Consider the following 16,025-nt stretch of genomic DNA (forward strand, 5'->3'; position numbering starts at 1 on the left):
GCTACCTTAAAAACAAACAAAAAAATTTTCTTCCTTTACTTATCTTCATATGTTCTTAAATTCATCTCTACATTATATTAGATTACAAAGGTTTTAAAAATGTTACTGGTCTCCATGAGTTTAATGCTCATGAAAGTGAGCCACCAGGTGCAGACTTTTAAAGCCATGTATCACGTGCGAACTTTACACTATGCCAGTACTTATGTAGCTCTGCCCACACATCGCAGTCCTGACATGCAACATCCCTACTATTCCAAACCTAGGCCTCTCTTGAACAAAAACTAGAAATAATGCTGAATAGAGCCAAATTATGGGATGGTTTTGTTTTGTGGACAGATGGTGACTATCAAGAGATGGACCTTATACTTTCCATTGGTGACCTAACCTCAGATTTTAGCCCAAATGTTCCAAGAAGTGAAACATCAGTGCACTATCCTATAACCTAGTAAGAATAATTTCAAACTCAAGAAAAAAAAAAAAAGAGTACAATATTATACAATATATAGTATGCTGGTTACTATAGAACTGTGTTCCTTATTGACCATTCAGTGATAAAATCACACATATTCGATGCCACAGTACATTTCCCATTACACTCAAAACTCAACCAAAACAAAGGACCTCATTTTTATAGGTACGTCCCCCTTTGATTTACTTACCATTTCCATTTAATAACTGGACCACACATTTCAGTGACTATACAAAACACAATTAGCTAAATAGTCACAAAGGAAGTTTTAACTAAATGTGTTGCAGCATATGCTTCAAATGTATATTAACAAAAACATAAATTTGCAATATTTCTGTCAAACTGATGAAGCAGCAGCAGGGGTTCTGGAGGAAGTTACATCCAGCCCTCCTCAGTCAGGTACATAAAGTCAGACAAAAGTTGGCCCTGCTGATGTTTGGAAAGTTTTCTGTAATGGTCACGTTGTTGCTAACAGTGGTTCAGGTCCACTGGTATTAGCAATGCAGGTAGCCCCCATGTATATGGACCACTAGTTGCCAACAATGTTTTTAACACTGTGCCAATTAGGTCTGGTCCATCTATGTTAGGGCTCCCAATGTTGCTAACACCAGTGCAGGTGAACCTGTAATTGCAACTGCAGACAGCGCTGACATATGGCCTTTGGAAATGTGATCCTAGGAGACATAGTGTAGAAAGGTAAGCAGAGTGGGGAAAAAGAAGATTTTAGCAAACCAAAAACAGGGTAGGAGGGAGGAGGAGAGACCAGCTAAAATAAAGAACTTTTTTAAAAAAGAGGAACATCTAGACACAGAAGAGAAAAAACACAGAAGATGTGAACAGCTTAATATCAGGAGGAATCTGGTAATTGGGCTGAATTGCTGAAAAGCAATAGTACAGCTCCAACACAAGGGGAAAGAGTTTATTGGAGGAGTAAACAAACCTTCAATAAAATATTCAGGCTAGAATTGCTAGTCCCTTCTGTTTGACAGCATGTGAGTGGGAGTCACTGACGAACAAAAAAAGAAATTAGATTAGATTTTTTTTTAAAATTAAGATATTTGATCTGTGCATGTATTTCATCTGACGTTTATGCCATATAATTGGTCACAAAAAAGCACACCCACACAGTACTATTAACAATAGTGCATGCTCCTCCATAAGCACACTTCAGCCTAGCCCTGGAAGAGCCACCTTTAATAAATACTACTACTTAGCAATCCATGGTCTCTCTTCTGACATTATCAACACGTTTGTCAAATGAGCACCAGTCAAGCTGGACTCCCTCCACCCCTTCATGGTGGGCACTAATCCTCTGGGAACTGGAGTGACATTACCAAACTTATTTTACACAGGTGACTGAACAGCCGCCAGATAACCTTCACTTAACGCCCGAGGGAGCTGAATTCAACACAGCGACCCAAAGAGGTTGCACTGGTCCATGGACCTATTGCCACCCCGTGAGCTAGCCACTGGCCAGCCCAGCGCTCTGGCCGTTCCAGCTTTAACTGCGCGAGGGGCTGCCACGGCTCCCGCCCCAGAGGCTGCTGGGCCGGCTGCTGCATCTCACTGCCCGGCGGGGCCGCTGGCCCCTTTCTTCCGTGTATCTCACAGCCCTAGTTATTCCCCCACTCCGAGACGCCACCGGCCCCCTTGGCAGGTCACCTGCACCCAGACCCCAACCCGCTGCCCGCCTCGGAGAGGATGCAGGGGCCTGAGGCAGCCTCACCTCAGCGGGGTGGCCGGGGACCATCCCCGCCCGCCCGCCCGCCCGAAGCGCTCCGGGCTGCGGGGAGGCGCTGAGTGCCCAGCCGGCACCTGGCACCCCCAGGCAGCCACGTCCCAGGGACCCGGTCGCTGAGGGAGACGCGCACAGGCGGGGGACGTGCCACGGCAAGAGCCCCCCGGCTCTCGGTCCCCGCGCGGAGCGGAGCTCTGAGGGGCACGGGCAGGCGGACGGCGAAAGATGGGGGCCTTGCGCGCCCTGGGGAACACATGAGGCGGTTGGGCAATTGGAGCGGCTCGCGCCCCCCCCTCCCCCGCGTCACGTGACTCAAGTTTCACTCCCAGCCGGGCTCCAGCCCTTCGCGCCCTCCTCACTGAAGCCGGCGCTCGCGCTACCTCAGCCGGCCGGGAACCACTTCACCTGGCACCGCTCTCGCCTCAACAGCCGGATCGCCGCCGGCTTCTGGGGCTCAGAGATCAGCTGATTCACGCGGGGGCAAAGGGGCGGAGCCTAACGCCAGCTCCCTCCGAGTCAGGGCGGGTTGGTAAAGAGGTCGAACTGAGGGGCGGGGGCTGGACTGAGCGCGCAGACGGGCGTCCGTTTGGGACAAACTAGTATGAGGGGCGTTAGAGAACCGTCCGGGATGTGAGCGCCGGGGAGGGAGACTTAGCACAAGGCGGACCGCGTGGGGATGGTTTGCCTCCCCCGCCCGCACGGTGCAATGAGGGGGTGGAGAGGCGGTGGTGCTAGGGGCATCCCCGCCCCCCCCGGAGGGGAACGGCACAGCCCTAACATTAGACCGATCCCATAGAGCCGGGGTAAATGCACCTTTCCCTGCACCCCAAGCACTGGTCACCACCCACCAGCACAGGGCAGGCCTCAGCCACTTGGCCCCATAGCACCCCATATCATCCTCCTGCCTCCCAGCCCTCGGCCTGCATAGGTGGCATCCCCCACATTGCCAGCCACAACCAGCCACGTGTTCAAAAATCATGTCAAGCCCCTCAAAACTTCAGGGTTCTTTTTATTTGCCTTCTGATGTTTGAGTCTCTGAGGTGCACTTGGGTCATGTTTCAAGCTTTTCTCTGTCACCACAATGGTTAGAAATGTTAGAAAAAATGTAAACTGAGAATCTTGTGTATTCACGTGACTCCAGGAACTGGCGCTTCGGGAAAACAACCAGATATAGTGACGCAATAAAATTGTGAGAGTTGGTAATTCTGCATCCTCAGAATGCCGGGATCTCCTCCAACCCCCCTCCAGTCTCACTCCTGTAGTGCTAGGAAAGGGGTTCTCAACCTTTTTTGAATCATGTCCCAATTTTAGTATTGTTTTTTTTTAACTTGAAGGCCCCCGTTACAATAGCAAGACGGATACTGCCACTTATCATTGCTAATGCGTTTCTTCAGGAGATACCAGGCAAATTACTCAAAAATGCAAGTCAAATGGTACTATAAAAACACCCTTACCTGTATTAGTGCTGATAATGCCAGTCAGTGATAGATTTGAGTCAGTGGTTCGCAACCTTGTGCACAGGGTCATAACACTGTTCAAATTTGGCCAATCTGCTCCTCTGTCATGCCATGTAATTCCTGAATTATTAGAAGACTTGCCGCATTCTCCTAGGAATTTTGATGGATCCCTGCCTGCTTCCCTGTCTGAGAACCTCTGTACTACAGCAAACCATTTTATAACATTGTACTGGAACTTGACACATACGGTAAAAACACCAATAAAACCCAGAGTTTTACACATTCAAAACACTGGATTTGTATTACTTGCAACATCGATGTAAAGGGGTTCAGCATTATTATTCCCACTTTACACATGGATCAGTGGTGGTAAAGAGAGGCAAAGGGACTTTCCCAAGATCACAGAGAGTGGATGACAACACTGGGTTTAGATCTCAGGAGCTCCAAACTCTATATTCATTTATCTTACCATTAGAGGTCTGCTTGGACCTAATTTGAAAGCCCGACTCCAACTAGCCCACAAACGACCTGAACCCAACCTAAGCCTGAGTGTCGAGTTGTTTTCAGACTCAACCTGACCCTGACAGTCCTCCTCTGTAGGATGTAATATGTAGACTCTCAGGGTCACCACCTCATCCTTGGGGCTTGGCCTGATGGGGCTTCCTGGTCCCCAGGTCCTGTGCCCACAATCCATTTCCTGCTGCCTCCTGCCTGTGGGGTTGGCTCAGCAGCAGCTGCATGCCCCACTCCTGGCAGCCTCCACACCTCACTGCACTGTGTGAGCTACAGAGTGAGAGGTGCAGTGAGGTTGTGGCGACCAGTAGGAGTGGCTCACACAGCCTGGACCACCGTGCCAACCCCACAGGCAGGAAGAGGTGATAAGAGACCACTGAACCTGTGCCTGAGAGTGTTGGTTGTTTTCAGGGCTGACCCAACCCCGACGCTTGTAGTTGGGTCCCATCAGACTCAAGTCACATTGCAAGACTCTAACTACCACTTACTAAAGCCAGAATTTCTGGTAAGTAATAGCAGACACACAGTGGATCATTTCTGATCCCATCCAGTAGAGGGCAGTGTTGCACATACACACTTGCAGTTCATTACCATATAAACCATGAGAAGGTACAGGAAAAGTAAAACTTAATATTGGGTACGTTACATCATATAATAAATGCTAAGAAGCAAAGTCATGACCATTTTTTCATATTATTATTATTATTATTGAAACTTGAATCTCTCACCCACCTTATTTCCAAGATTTGCAGTGTGTCAAAGGAGAAGCAAGAAGTTATATTTTCAGTAGTACCAACTCTCACAGTTTTACTGTGAATCTCATGAAATATGGTTTTATTCTTAAAGTCCCAGCTCTTGGAGTCATGTGACTAGAACCTTTCTGAGCTTTCGTTTTTTTTAAAAAAGTAAGTTTCTAGTCCTTAGGAGCGCAGAGAAAAGTTTCAAAAAGTGATAAAAGTTCATAAAGGCTCAAAACTAGAAGACCAATTAAAATAATTCAATATTTATAAATTTTTAACTAATCTTATTATTTTTAAACTAATCTCATGATTTTGGGGCCTAACACGTTTTTTGAACATGTTTAAACAATACTGTGTTTTACTCTGAAGCCTTCAAAATATGATAAAAGACCCAATCCTTCCTCAACTCACAGAACATCCTGAATACAGGGATACTTTATACTTCTATGGCATCTTTCATCTGAAGCTCTCTAAGCACTGTATAAACATTAAGCTTCATAATACCCCTGCAAAATAGCAAGCGTTATTACTGGAGAAACTGATGTACAAAGAGGTTAGGAAATTTATCCAAGCTCACACAACAAGTCAGTGGCACACCTGAGAACAGAGACCAGAAGACTTGACTCCTTTTCCTCTGATCCAACCCTCTCACAAATTATCACAACCTCTTATGTGAGAGTCCACTGGCATGTCCAATGAGAAGATAATTATTATGTTTATAGAGTTAATTGGTTTGGGGCTATGACTGAAAACAAGGAGGTAGGAAAGGATAACAAGTAAGTTAGAGGGGGAATTTGAAACCTACTCTTTACAAACAGTGTGTTGTTCTTATTAAGGCACTGCCAGCTTGTAATTAACAACTACATTATTTTTATTTAAACATTACATAAAATCAACAAGAGTCTGCTCTAGGGCCTTGTCTACATATGAAAGATTTTTCAATCTCTCTTTAGGTTTTTTGGCGTAAGTACCTGCATCTGCACACAAATAATCTTTTTCTACCTTATTTTGCATCTTATCCTGCTATATACTTATATAATTACTCCACTTTGGAAGCAACATATTTTGGAATTAGTTATACCACTATAAGGTTCATATGGATGCAGCCCTATTTCAAATTAATTATACCACTTTAGGTACTCCTTCCATAGCAATACCAACCTCATTGCTTCATATCTGGACTGACCTGTCTGATTACCTGTTATCTGCACTGCTCGGGGTCATCTTGACCAGATGTCTCCCTGTATTTGAATGCTGGTACACACCTAAGCAAACCGGCTTATGACAAATTCACAGACCCTGAGTCCATTATACTCACCTTCCTCATGGTCCTGTCAGGATATCCTGGATTTCATTCCCCTCTGGGGAAAGTTCAGTCTTATCTTTCCAGTAATCACCAGAATGCAAAAATCGACCAGTGGCTTGTAGAGCAAATGCAGGGGTATTCCTCGGATTCATGCCAGTGCCACGCCAAAGCCAATGAACTGCAGAATAATTACAAAAACACCAAAGACAAAAATAAGACCTGCAGTAATACTCCTGGTACATGTGGACGCTATGAGGAGCTGGATCAGAGTTTTGCTCAAGAGGCACCACAGAACTCCATTATATGTTAGACAGTTTAACTGCAGCCTGCTACACCATGGTGCAGGGACCCTGTCACCAAGGAAATAACTAACAAGTCTTACCAACTTCAAGTGCATAATAATGAGCCATAATGGTAAATTAATAGTCACTTTAATACAAATGATATAGCATGGTGCTTAGAATTACAGAAAGAACTGAATGAGTGTGTGTGTGTAGCATGCACACAGAATATAGTTTTTAGGAGCTATTAGAACCTATGATCTAACATAAACTCATTAAACCTGCAGCATTACTAAGACAATGAAAATCTTCTTGAAATCAAACCACACTGTCTCAGTTAGCAGCAACAGCTGCTATTACAAAGTCTAGATGGCTTTAAACGTGGCTACACAGCCTACTCTGGCTTGGTGGGAAAATTAAACTTGCCATTTACCTTTCTGGCAAAGATAGCTGTCTATGACCTACAGTACCAGATGACAGATGAAAACCCCAAACCCAGTCTCTCCCAGAGAACTATTAAAGAACATACTCAAACTGAGGCTCGGTCTCACTTAGAAGATGGGGAAGCTGAAGAATGGAGAGGTTAAGTGATTTGAGCAAGACCACGACTGATAGGCACCCAGACTGCCAGTTGGGCACCTATGGATGCATTTACATTTTTGAAGAAACAAACAAATAATAAAGCCCACACAGGAAATATGTGGAAGGTCTAGTAAGCAACCCAGGGGGGTTGATCCTACTCTACAGAAGTCAATGGGAGTTTTGCCATTGAAGTCAATGGGAGCAGAATAAAGCCCCAAATTTCCAAAGTCCCACTCCAGGGCATTAATTGCAAAGCCATCCTTTGTTTCCTTTTTTTTTTTAAATTATATTTAAAACACTTTAATGTTTTTAAAATAATGTGCTCTTCTGTGTAATTATTTGTGTAGCGATAAGAATGTCTTTTATATTACCTTGCAGCATTTCTTTAGATACTGAGGTGCCATAATGCAGCAGTTACAGGGAGTCCAGTATTTGCTCTCACCTTCCCTCACAGTAATCATTATAACAGTAAATTAGAGAGTCTACCTCTGCTACGTGGGCTGAATACTCCATTTTTATTCAGTACTTTGAAGTACAGACCTATTGTGATGCTTGTTCGTTTCACTGCTTCAGCGAGCTGGGAGAAGTGACATTAGCATTTTTGTTATAACAAAGTGATTTTTTTCCTGTGATGTAGTATGAGGTGTGTCATGGAGAAATAATTCTAATCTAATCTAATCTATCATAAATTTACATCTTTCATTGGTATTTATGCTTAAATGTATTTTAAACGGCAGTTTCCATTCACTGGGGTTTGTACAGGTGTACCTCTCTAATTTCCCTAAGCTAGACAAGTTCTGACTCAAACATACACACTTAGGATCATAATGGAGCAACAAGAGTCAGAGGATACAGAGAAAGGTGATAAATGCTCAAGAAACAGGATGTTCAATAGGTTGTTAACTGGGGAACTGCTTGGGTTGGATTGGGAAGGGAAGTCCATATAAATGAGATACCTGCTTTCCGTGTGCCATAACTTCTGCCCCCAGGACACCCATGACATGCCTCTTCCCACCCTATATGCTGGGTGGGAGGGGGAAAGTTGGTTTAAGAGGCAGAAGAGCCACTTCCACTGGCAGAGGGTTCCCATGAAAGGGGGAGATTCTTCACCCTCTCTCTGGCCAGTTTAAGGCCACTTTGCACTGATTATGCAATGTACAATTGATGGGATATATTTTGGGCTGGATTCATCACTCTGCTAAAGCTACTTTGTGCTCATAGCCCAGAATATATTCCATCAATCACAGTGTGCTCTGTCCTTCAAAAAAAACAACCAAACAAGGACATGCAGTGCCCAAAGCCTACATTATTATTACATGATGGCTAACAACTTAGATGCACAGAAGTGAGGAAATTCAAATGTACAGTTTCTGCAGAAACCATAGCTCACCCACACTGTACATATAAAATGGCATAAAACAGCATAGTAACAGCATGTACTATAATTAATGCAAGCTATTGTATATGTATAAGCAAACCAAGACACCATTGCTGGGGGAACCAGAACATTTAATTACTTGGTAAATTACACTGAATTACTTCATTAAAACACTATTGAATTAACAGAGGTTTTATTTTCCCATTGAGCTTGTACATAAATATTGGCAGTTTTTAGAAGCTATTGGGCCAAATTAACTGAAATCAATGGAGTTACACCAGGGATGAATTTGACCCATTGGGTGTTGGACTGATGGAGGAAAACTGCTGAAATCATGAGACTACTTGAGGCACAAACCTCATGTGAGTCATATGAACACTCTGGCATAACACGCTTCGAGCAACAGAGGAGCAGAGAGTCGAAAGAAAGAGATTGAGATAATGTTTTTTTACCAAACTCAGGAGAACATGGGGGAAGCACTGTGTGTAAATGCTCTCAAACCTGGATCATGCTGTTGCTGTTCAGAGAGAAAGGGCTCTCAACGCAGCCAGAGTACCCAGTCTGTGGAAGTGGAGTCTGTGATGGAGGTATTCAGTATCCCAGACAGCGTTTTAGCAGAGAGATAAATAAAGGAGCTCAGTCTGCTATTCTGTTTGGAAGTCGGAAATGTCTGCCGTGTTTTTCTAATTCACTAAGGGTCAAACTTTCCATTGAAACCACACAGAGGACTTCTAGCTATCTCAGCTCTAGTCTTGTGGATTCCCTGCTGAGAGGAATTATAATCACCCCATGCTTTAGCTTGTGAAGAATTCCCTCGATCTGATGTTTTCAGGAGAAGTCCCACTCCAGCTATCTCTGTGCAAGACAGAAAGGGGAGCCAAAGATTTACAGCTTGCTAAAGGAGGAATCCTGCTGTGGATTAGAAATCCTGTTACATCTGGATTAAATAGTATATAGGCATCCAACCCAGTGCAGTTGTGCTATATGTGTTTGGAGGCTGCACATCACTAATTATTGTTTTTATTTAATGTTGACATATTAAATAAATGTCATAACTTTGCATGGTGTTTTACAGCAATAAAAAGACATATGGGTCAAGTTCAGAGATGATGTATAAAAATGTGTCAGTTACATAGTGGTAAGAGAGTCTCAGTGCTTATTCTTTAATAAATTTGTTAGTCTCTAAGGTGCCACAAGTACTCCTGTTCTTTTTGTGGATACAGACTAACACAGCTGTTACTCAGAAACTTGTCAGTATGAAGGGTAATTGTGGGGGAAGGGAGCAGAAGAAGGTGTAAATTTAGACTTCCGTAAACCTCTCTTCTGAATTTGCTTCGCAGTCCCTGCCCTAAACAGATTACAGCCAAAACAGAGGGGTAAATCAGCCCAGCTACTGATGCACTCTGAAATATCAGCTTCACAAGCTATACCATATACAAAAGCTGTAAAATTTAAACAGTTGATCCCATTATGGCTACTTAGAGAATCAGCAGATGGGCACATGAGTGTGGGAAAGGAGATGGGGAAAAAAACAAGAGCTGAAAATCAGAAAAAATGAGGAGAAAAGAGAGAAAATCATCAATAAGTAGGAGGAATTTGTCTTTGATTTAGTTTGCTTCCTCCCTCTCAGTTACCAGATCTGAGCAGAGTGCCACATCCCATGGATTCACTCCAATCACAGTGGTTCCAAACACTCCAGCTACAAAAGTCTGGGAGAAAGAGACCACGGAGTAACAGCGATCCTTCCCAGGAGATGGATTTTGTGAAGAGATTTCAGTGGGTGAGTGTGCAGTATGTATACAGCCATTATAAGATGTTTATCCAGAGATGATCATTAGCCATGAATCACAGTATAATTATCCAGCATTGTGTACAGATGTCATGCAAATAGCCTTTGTTTTGCTGGGGGGGAAAAGGATCTAAAAAAATGCCTTTTCCTCATCTAAGCAGAGACAGGGCCTCCCGTTTGGAACGGCCTCATCCTACCTGAATCTGGAGAAGCTGTGCGAAGGTTCTTACTCTACAGTTTACAAGGGGATTAGCAGGTGAGCAGGTTCCAGAGGGAGCTTCCTGCCATTTTGCCATTCATTTAGTTCACTGAAACCAGCGGAGCTTCCCAGAAGTGAATTTGAAAGTAGAAGATTCTGAATATTCAAAACGAGAGAGGAGCAAATAAAAGGTTTTGTTTTTCCTTTACTGGGATATTACACACAATTGTGAGACCCGTTCAATTTCTCGGAGAAGTTATTTGTTAAGATGGAGGGTGCTTTGACCTATCAGAGCTGTGTGGTCATCTTAAAGCTGTTCCAAAGGAGGAGCTCTAGATTCCCCTGGCAAAGCAGAATCCTCGGATGGTGTGAAGCTGCTTAAGTCTTCATTGTGGGGGGCTGCCAGGAGGCAAGGAGGGTGTGTTTTGACATGTGGAGAGGGCAGAGTGGAAGTACAATGCATTCCACTGACACTTAGCCAACAGGATGGTTCTTAGGGGACTATTTTAGCCAACTCAAATTTGTGCCAGTGCCCAAATGGCCACCAACCTGTCCAGGATTAGAGGAGCCATTAAGGTGGTTTTGAATCACCTTTGCTGCCCCTTCACAGTTGTGCTGAGCGTGACTTTGACAGAGTGTGTGACTGAGCCTTTAAATGCCTTATTAGAAAAGCGCAGAATAGTCCCAAGTGAATTAGTATTAGTTGGCATGTTAGGCACTGATGGGCACCTTCTGAGTCCATTTATGTCCTTTCACTCTGACCCTTTAGAATAAATGGCCACTTGGTGGCTTTGAAAGTAATCAGTCTGGAGACAGAGGAAGGAGTGCCTTTTACCGCCATCCGAGAAGGTAAGGACATATAGTCAATCCAAACATTGAAGAGAGAGTGGGAATATCATTTTTCAACATGTATTTTAATTTAAAATCTCCATATCTGGCAACTTCCTAACTTCTTTTTATTTTCTTGCCTGCTCTGCTCTTCTGCTTATACTTTATTATGAGCATTTGTGTAATTCTGTTTGCCACTGGTGGATTTAGGAACAAGCAGAAGTTTGGTTTTGTGATTAAGGCATTGGATTAGGACTCTAGACATCTGGGTCTGATTTGTGTGTCACTTAATCACCTAATCTCTCTGGGCCTCAGGTTCCCATCTGTAAAACATGGATAATAAGACTTCCTTTCTTGCATTCTTTATCTATCTTTAGATTTTGACTGCAGACTTTTCAGGGCAGACAACTACTCTTGTTTGAACAGTGCTTAGCATAAATTGGAATGTGTAGGTGCTACAATAATAAATAATAACAATTGTAGATAATTGAAAATGTCCATGGCAATAAAAATATATGAGTTGACAGTGATTCTTTAATAATACAGTAATACTTTTGATGAAGATCCCAAATGCTTTATATAAAGGGTATTATTACTAAGTATTTTACAGCTGGGAAACAGAGGCACAAAGAGACTGAGTAATTTACCCAAAGCTGCACAGGAAGTTAGTTTCAGAAATTGGACAACAACGTAAGTCTCTTGACAATCAAAGTCATGCTTTAACCACTAGACAAGACTGCCTGGGGAGAAAAAATAGCATGCGATCGTATAATTAAGGATTGTGTCATGCATATGAACAAGGGAGATGGCTTTGAGACCCTGATACTCTTTTAACATGGCATGTTGTATGTAATAGATTATCATACTGATGGCTGCTGCTATCAGGAGCATTAGAAATTCTGGTCTGATGGCAGACATTTTTAGATACAGCTGACTTTTGGGAAAATGCACCATTTCAACATGGCAAGAAATGTTTCTCAACATGAGACCTCACAGAGCACTGGGCTAAATGTCTGCAGCTTTCTTGATTTCTTTCCTTTATGTCTTTCCTTAAGTTCCTGATTTTTTGTCTTATAGGTTTAGATGCCCCTACAAACATAATTTCCCAAACTGCCTGTTTAATCTACCATTAAGGCTGCTTTTTTAGTATAAGATCCCAAAGGAAATATAATCCAGTTTCTTTTTTATGCTGAGGAGAATAGAAGGAGAAATATGTAACCTTTCTGCCAGTCTGTTGTCTAATATAAGTAAGATCTATAAATGGAAGGGGTCATGACACTCCAGTTTTATAGTTCCACTCAGAATTGCACTTCAAAGCTGGGGTTGATTTTGCCAGTGCTCACATTAGTGGTATGCAGGGGGAGACCAGATGGAACCGCATTCACAGGACAACCCTAGAACAGAGAAGGAGGTCCAAACTCTGCTCTCAGTTACACCAGTCTAAATCCAGAGTAATTGCAGAGAAGTCAGTGGAGCTGCTTCAGGTTTACACCAATGTAAACAAGATCAGAATTGGTGTGGACACTTTACCCCAATTCTGGGTGAAAGCAAAGCGAGATACCGAGCCGTCCCTATTTTCAGGGAAGCTCATATTATGGGGCCGCTGACACTCAAAGTAGGACCATTTGCTGATCTACTTGCCACAAGAACCTTACCAATACAATAAGCTTTAGAAGAGAATCCCTCCAACATTTACCTGCTTAGAACTCTGGTGCTAGTTCTTTACTCAAAAGATCAGGTTGCCCTAATTTAGGGTGAGCTGCTTAATTGAGGTGCCTTAATTGAAATGCCAAGAGCCTTTAACTTCCATTCACTCAGATAAAACTAAGAAGTTCCTAAGAAGGATCTATTTTAAATAGTTCTTTTGTGTTGTATTGAGCTTTGTGACATCTGACATCTTAAATTTACAATGTAAGTCAATAGTGCAAGTGTCATTAAACAAAGCTTTAGATTTATTAACATGTTGCACTCTATGTTACCTTAAAGGAGTGGCACTAAACACTTAACAGCCAAAGGGGTAATTTATCTGAGAGAGCCTCAAAAGGATTAAACATACTTCAGGCACAATTATGGCTGTAATGCTACAGTAGAGGGATGCTGAGATGCACCAGCTGAAGGGCACTGAGACCTCTAAGAGGCAACTCAGGACACAATAGTCTTGATTCTTCATTTCACTATAGAGCCTTTGTGCTGCTCCACTGGTACAAAAGGGTGGGAAACCCACAGGATCTGGCCAGCTGGGAATTCCTTCATGATAGAAAAAATCTCTGGGTAGCATACAGCCAGTATAGTTGCACTATATCTCTCCCCTCCACAGCATAAGGGATGTGGCTAAAGCATCTTTATTTGGTCCATAGGAAGCCAGATACAATTTTTAGAGGAGCCCTGAGTCTATTACCCTATGTCAAGGGCTCGACTAACCCCTGGATGGCCTTGGAATCAGGGAGTCTCAAAAGGCTGCTTTTGCCGACCTCTTGGTGTCCTGGACTGAGCACAATTTGATTGAGTGCAAGAATTGGACTCAAAATCTCTGGAGCACCAGAGATCTACAGGCCAGCAGCCTCTGATACATCCTTTCTCCTCCCTCTCCATTGGGAAAGCTATTATTGTCTCAAGCCTCAGGCAGAACAAGGCCTCTGAGGATATGTCTACACTGCAATTACGAACCTGCAGCTGGCCTGTGCCAGCTGACTTAGGTCACAGGGCTCAGGCTAAGGAGCTGTTTAATTGCAGTGTTGACATTTGACCAAGGCCCTCAGTCTGAGCTCTGGGACCTTCCCAGTTTGCCTGGGCTCTAGGACCCTGCTCCAGGGTGAACCAGACATCTACACTGCAATTAAACAGTCCCTTAGCCCAAGTCAGCTGGCACAGGCCAGCAGCAGGTTTTTATTGCAATGTAGACGTACCCTGATTGTGACTATCCCCTAAGCAAGGCACAAAGTACTGAGACTTTGTGCAATCTCTCCCTGCCAGCCTGTCTCTGCTGTGCCAGGCAATCTAGACCTCAGAATACAAAGATGAGTGTAACAAGCTTGTTTTATAGTAGAAAGTACTGCGGTCATCAGCGCAAGATACAGGAGGAACCACCACCATGAACCAAACATTTTAACTTACCTAAGTTGGCTACCAACATAAAGATTTAACCTGTCTGTGTTTTATTTTAAATTGGTATTTTAACTTCTGGAGCTAACCACCACAGTGTCGGGATGAGAGCTGTGCATAAGTAACTTTTTGGTTCAGCGGCCAAATCAAAAACATATTTAATTTCAGTTCAACCTGAAATGAATTTTTTTTCAAATTTTTCGGCAAACCCAAAAAGTAGAAAAATAAAATAAAATAAAATTGTTTAGGTTTGGACAAAACATTTAGGTTAATTTTTATGGGGTTGTTTACCTTTAAAAAAATAAAACTGAAGTAAAATTCAAATCAAAAAGTTGTTTCAAGTAAAAATGTAAACTGTTTTATTTCAAAAATGTTTCAACTTGTTTTATATTTTTAAATGGAAACAATTTGGCGAATTCAACACAAATTCATGAAATGTTTCAATCAGTCAACCCAAATCTGCATTTTTCAGAAAAAAAGGGGTTTTCTGAAAAATTTTGCCCAGTTCTAGTTAGGACATCATGTGATGCCTCCCGCAAGTTGGAATGCACAGTGCTTGAGCCACATGTGGCTTGTGAATCTGATGGTTGAGTCAATGCTCTTTTTAAGGCAGAAATTGCCTGTTAATATGTGTGTGTACAGCGCCTAGCACAATGGGACGCTGATCCTGATTGGGGTCCCTGGACTGGACTGTATTACAAGCAATAAATACTGATTGCTCTAGCATTTAATGTCCATTCAAAATTCTAGAGACATTCTGTTGGGAAGTTTCCTTCATGAGATTGTCAGCTGCAGCCCATCCCTAGTGTGAGAAACGCTAAAGCATGCCCGCAGGGGAGAGTTGAGTCTAGGGGGCTGTATACTTGCAGTGGCTCTGCCAGCTGGTTAGGCAAGCAATAAAAACATGCTGAAGTTATATAAATGCAGTTGAGGTACTGTTAACTTAATAACGGCACTCTTGGCACTCATTAGAGAGCAGTTCTGTGGAGCATGAAGGTGTGAGAATTAACTAATATGCTTTTCAAAAACAGAAACTGGCGAAATCCTGCCTAACACCTAAACCAGTTTACACTGGCATAGATATCAGCACAAACTCCCTGATATTGTACTTCTTGAAAGTGACTACAAACCCTCTTCTGCACAAAGTCAACCTTGCCCCAAAATTGGGTGGCAGCTCCCATGTGCAGCCTGGGAAGTCATAGAACGTGCCGAATCAGCGCATCTTCTCAGAAACCATGAGAGAGGGCAAGTGGTGACAATGTTGCCAGCCTTCCTTTAGGATGAAATCCCCCTTGCAGTACACAAGGGGCCAGACTGTTTCATGAGGCCCATGTAACTCCCTCCCTCAGCTTCAGAGTATCTGGCCCAGCGATTTTTCCAGACAGCCTGATTGATGAAGCCATGTATAACCCAGGCCATAAATATGCTACTTCCACTGCCAAAAGCAGCTCTTGGGCTCATAGCTTCATTTCTGTTTCACCAGCATCTCTTCTCAAGAGTCTGAAACACGCCAATATTGTGCTCCTGCACGACATTATCCAGACAAAGGACACTCTGACATTGGTCTTCGAGTACATGGTGAGTTGCTCTTTTGCTAGTTTGTTATGAAGCATCAAGAAGAGACCTGGTGATTGTATAATGAA

General features: G+C 43.1%; 2 protein-coding genes across 7 annotated transcripts in view; one reads left to right on the top strand and one right to left on the bottom strand.

Annotated features, from left to right (window-relative positions):
* The window catches only part of ALS2 (alsin Rho guanine nucleotide exchange factor ALS2), a 65,027-nt gene extending 62,328 nt beyond the window's left edge, over positions 1–2,699 (bottom strand). The window contains exons 1-2 of one of the 6 annotated variants that reach the window (XM_073306427.1): positions 2,588–2,699; positions 1,410–1,475 (exon numbers count right to left, since the gene is read on the bottom strand). The gene's annotated coding sequence lies outside the window, so the exon portion shown is untranslated. Of the gene's footprint in view, positions 1–1,409; positions 1,476–2,195; positions 2,511–2,587 lie in introns of those variants that run through there. The other 5 variants (XM_073306428.1, XM_073306429.1, XM_073306426.1 and 2 more) reach the window with 5 other exon arrangements.
* Positions 2,700–8,931: 6,232 nt separating this feature from the next.
* Positions 8,932–16,025, top strand: part of CDK15 (cyclin dependent kinase 15) — a 50,872-nt gene continuing 43,778 nt past the window's right edge. The window contains exons 1-5 of the mRNA XM_073306984.1: positions 8,932–9,051; positions 10,095–10,244; positions 10,415–10,509; positions 11,222–11,301; positions 15,866–15,960. Of these exons, the coding sequence (XP_073163085.1) occupies positions 8,932–9,051; positions 10,095–10,244; positions 10,415–10,509; positions 11,222–11,301; positions 15,866–15,960 (540 nt within the window). The remainder of the gene's footprint in view (positions 9,052–10,094; positions 10,245–10,414; positions 10,510–11,221; positions 11,302–15,865; positions 15,961–16,025) is intronic.

This window comes from Lepidochelys kempii, chromosome 11 (genome assembly GCF_965140265.1).
Source record: "Lepidochelys kempii isolate rLepKem1 chromosome 11, rLepKem1.hap2, whole genome shotgun sequence".
In the NCBI taxonomy this organism is placed as follows: Eukaryota; Metazoa; Chordata; order Testudines; family Cheloniidae; genus Lepidochelys; species Lepidochelys kempii.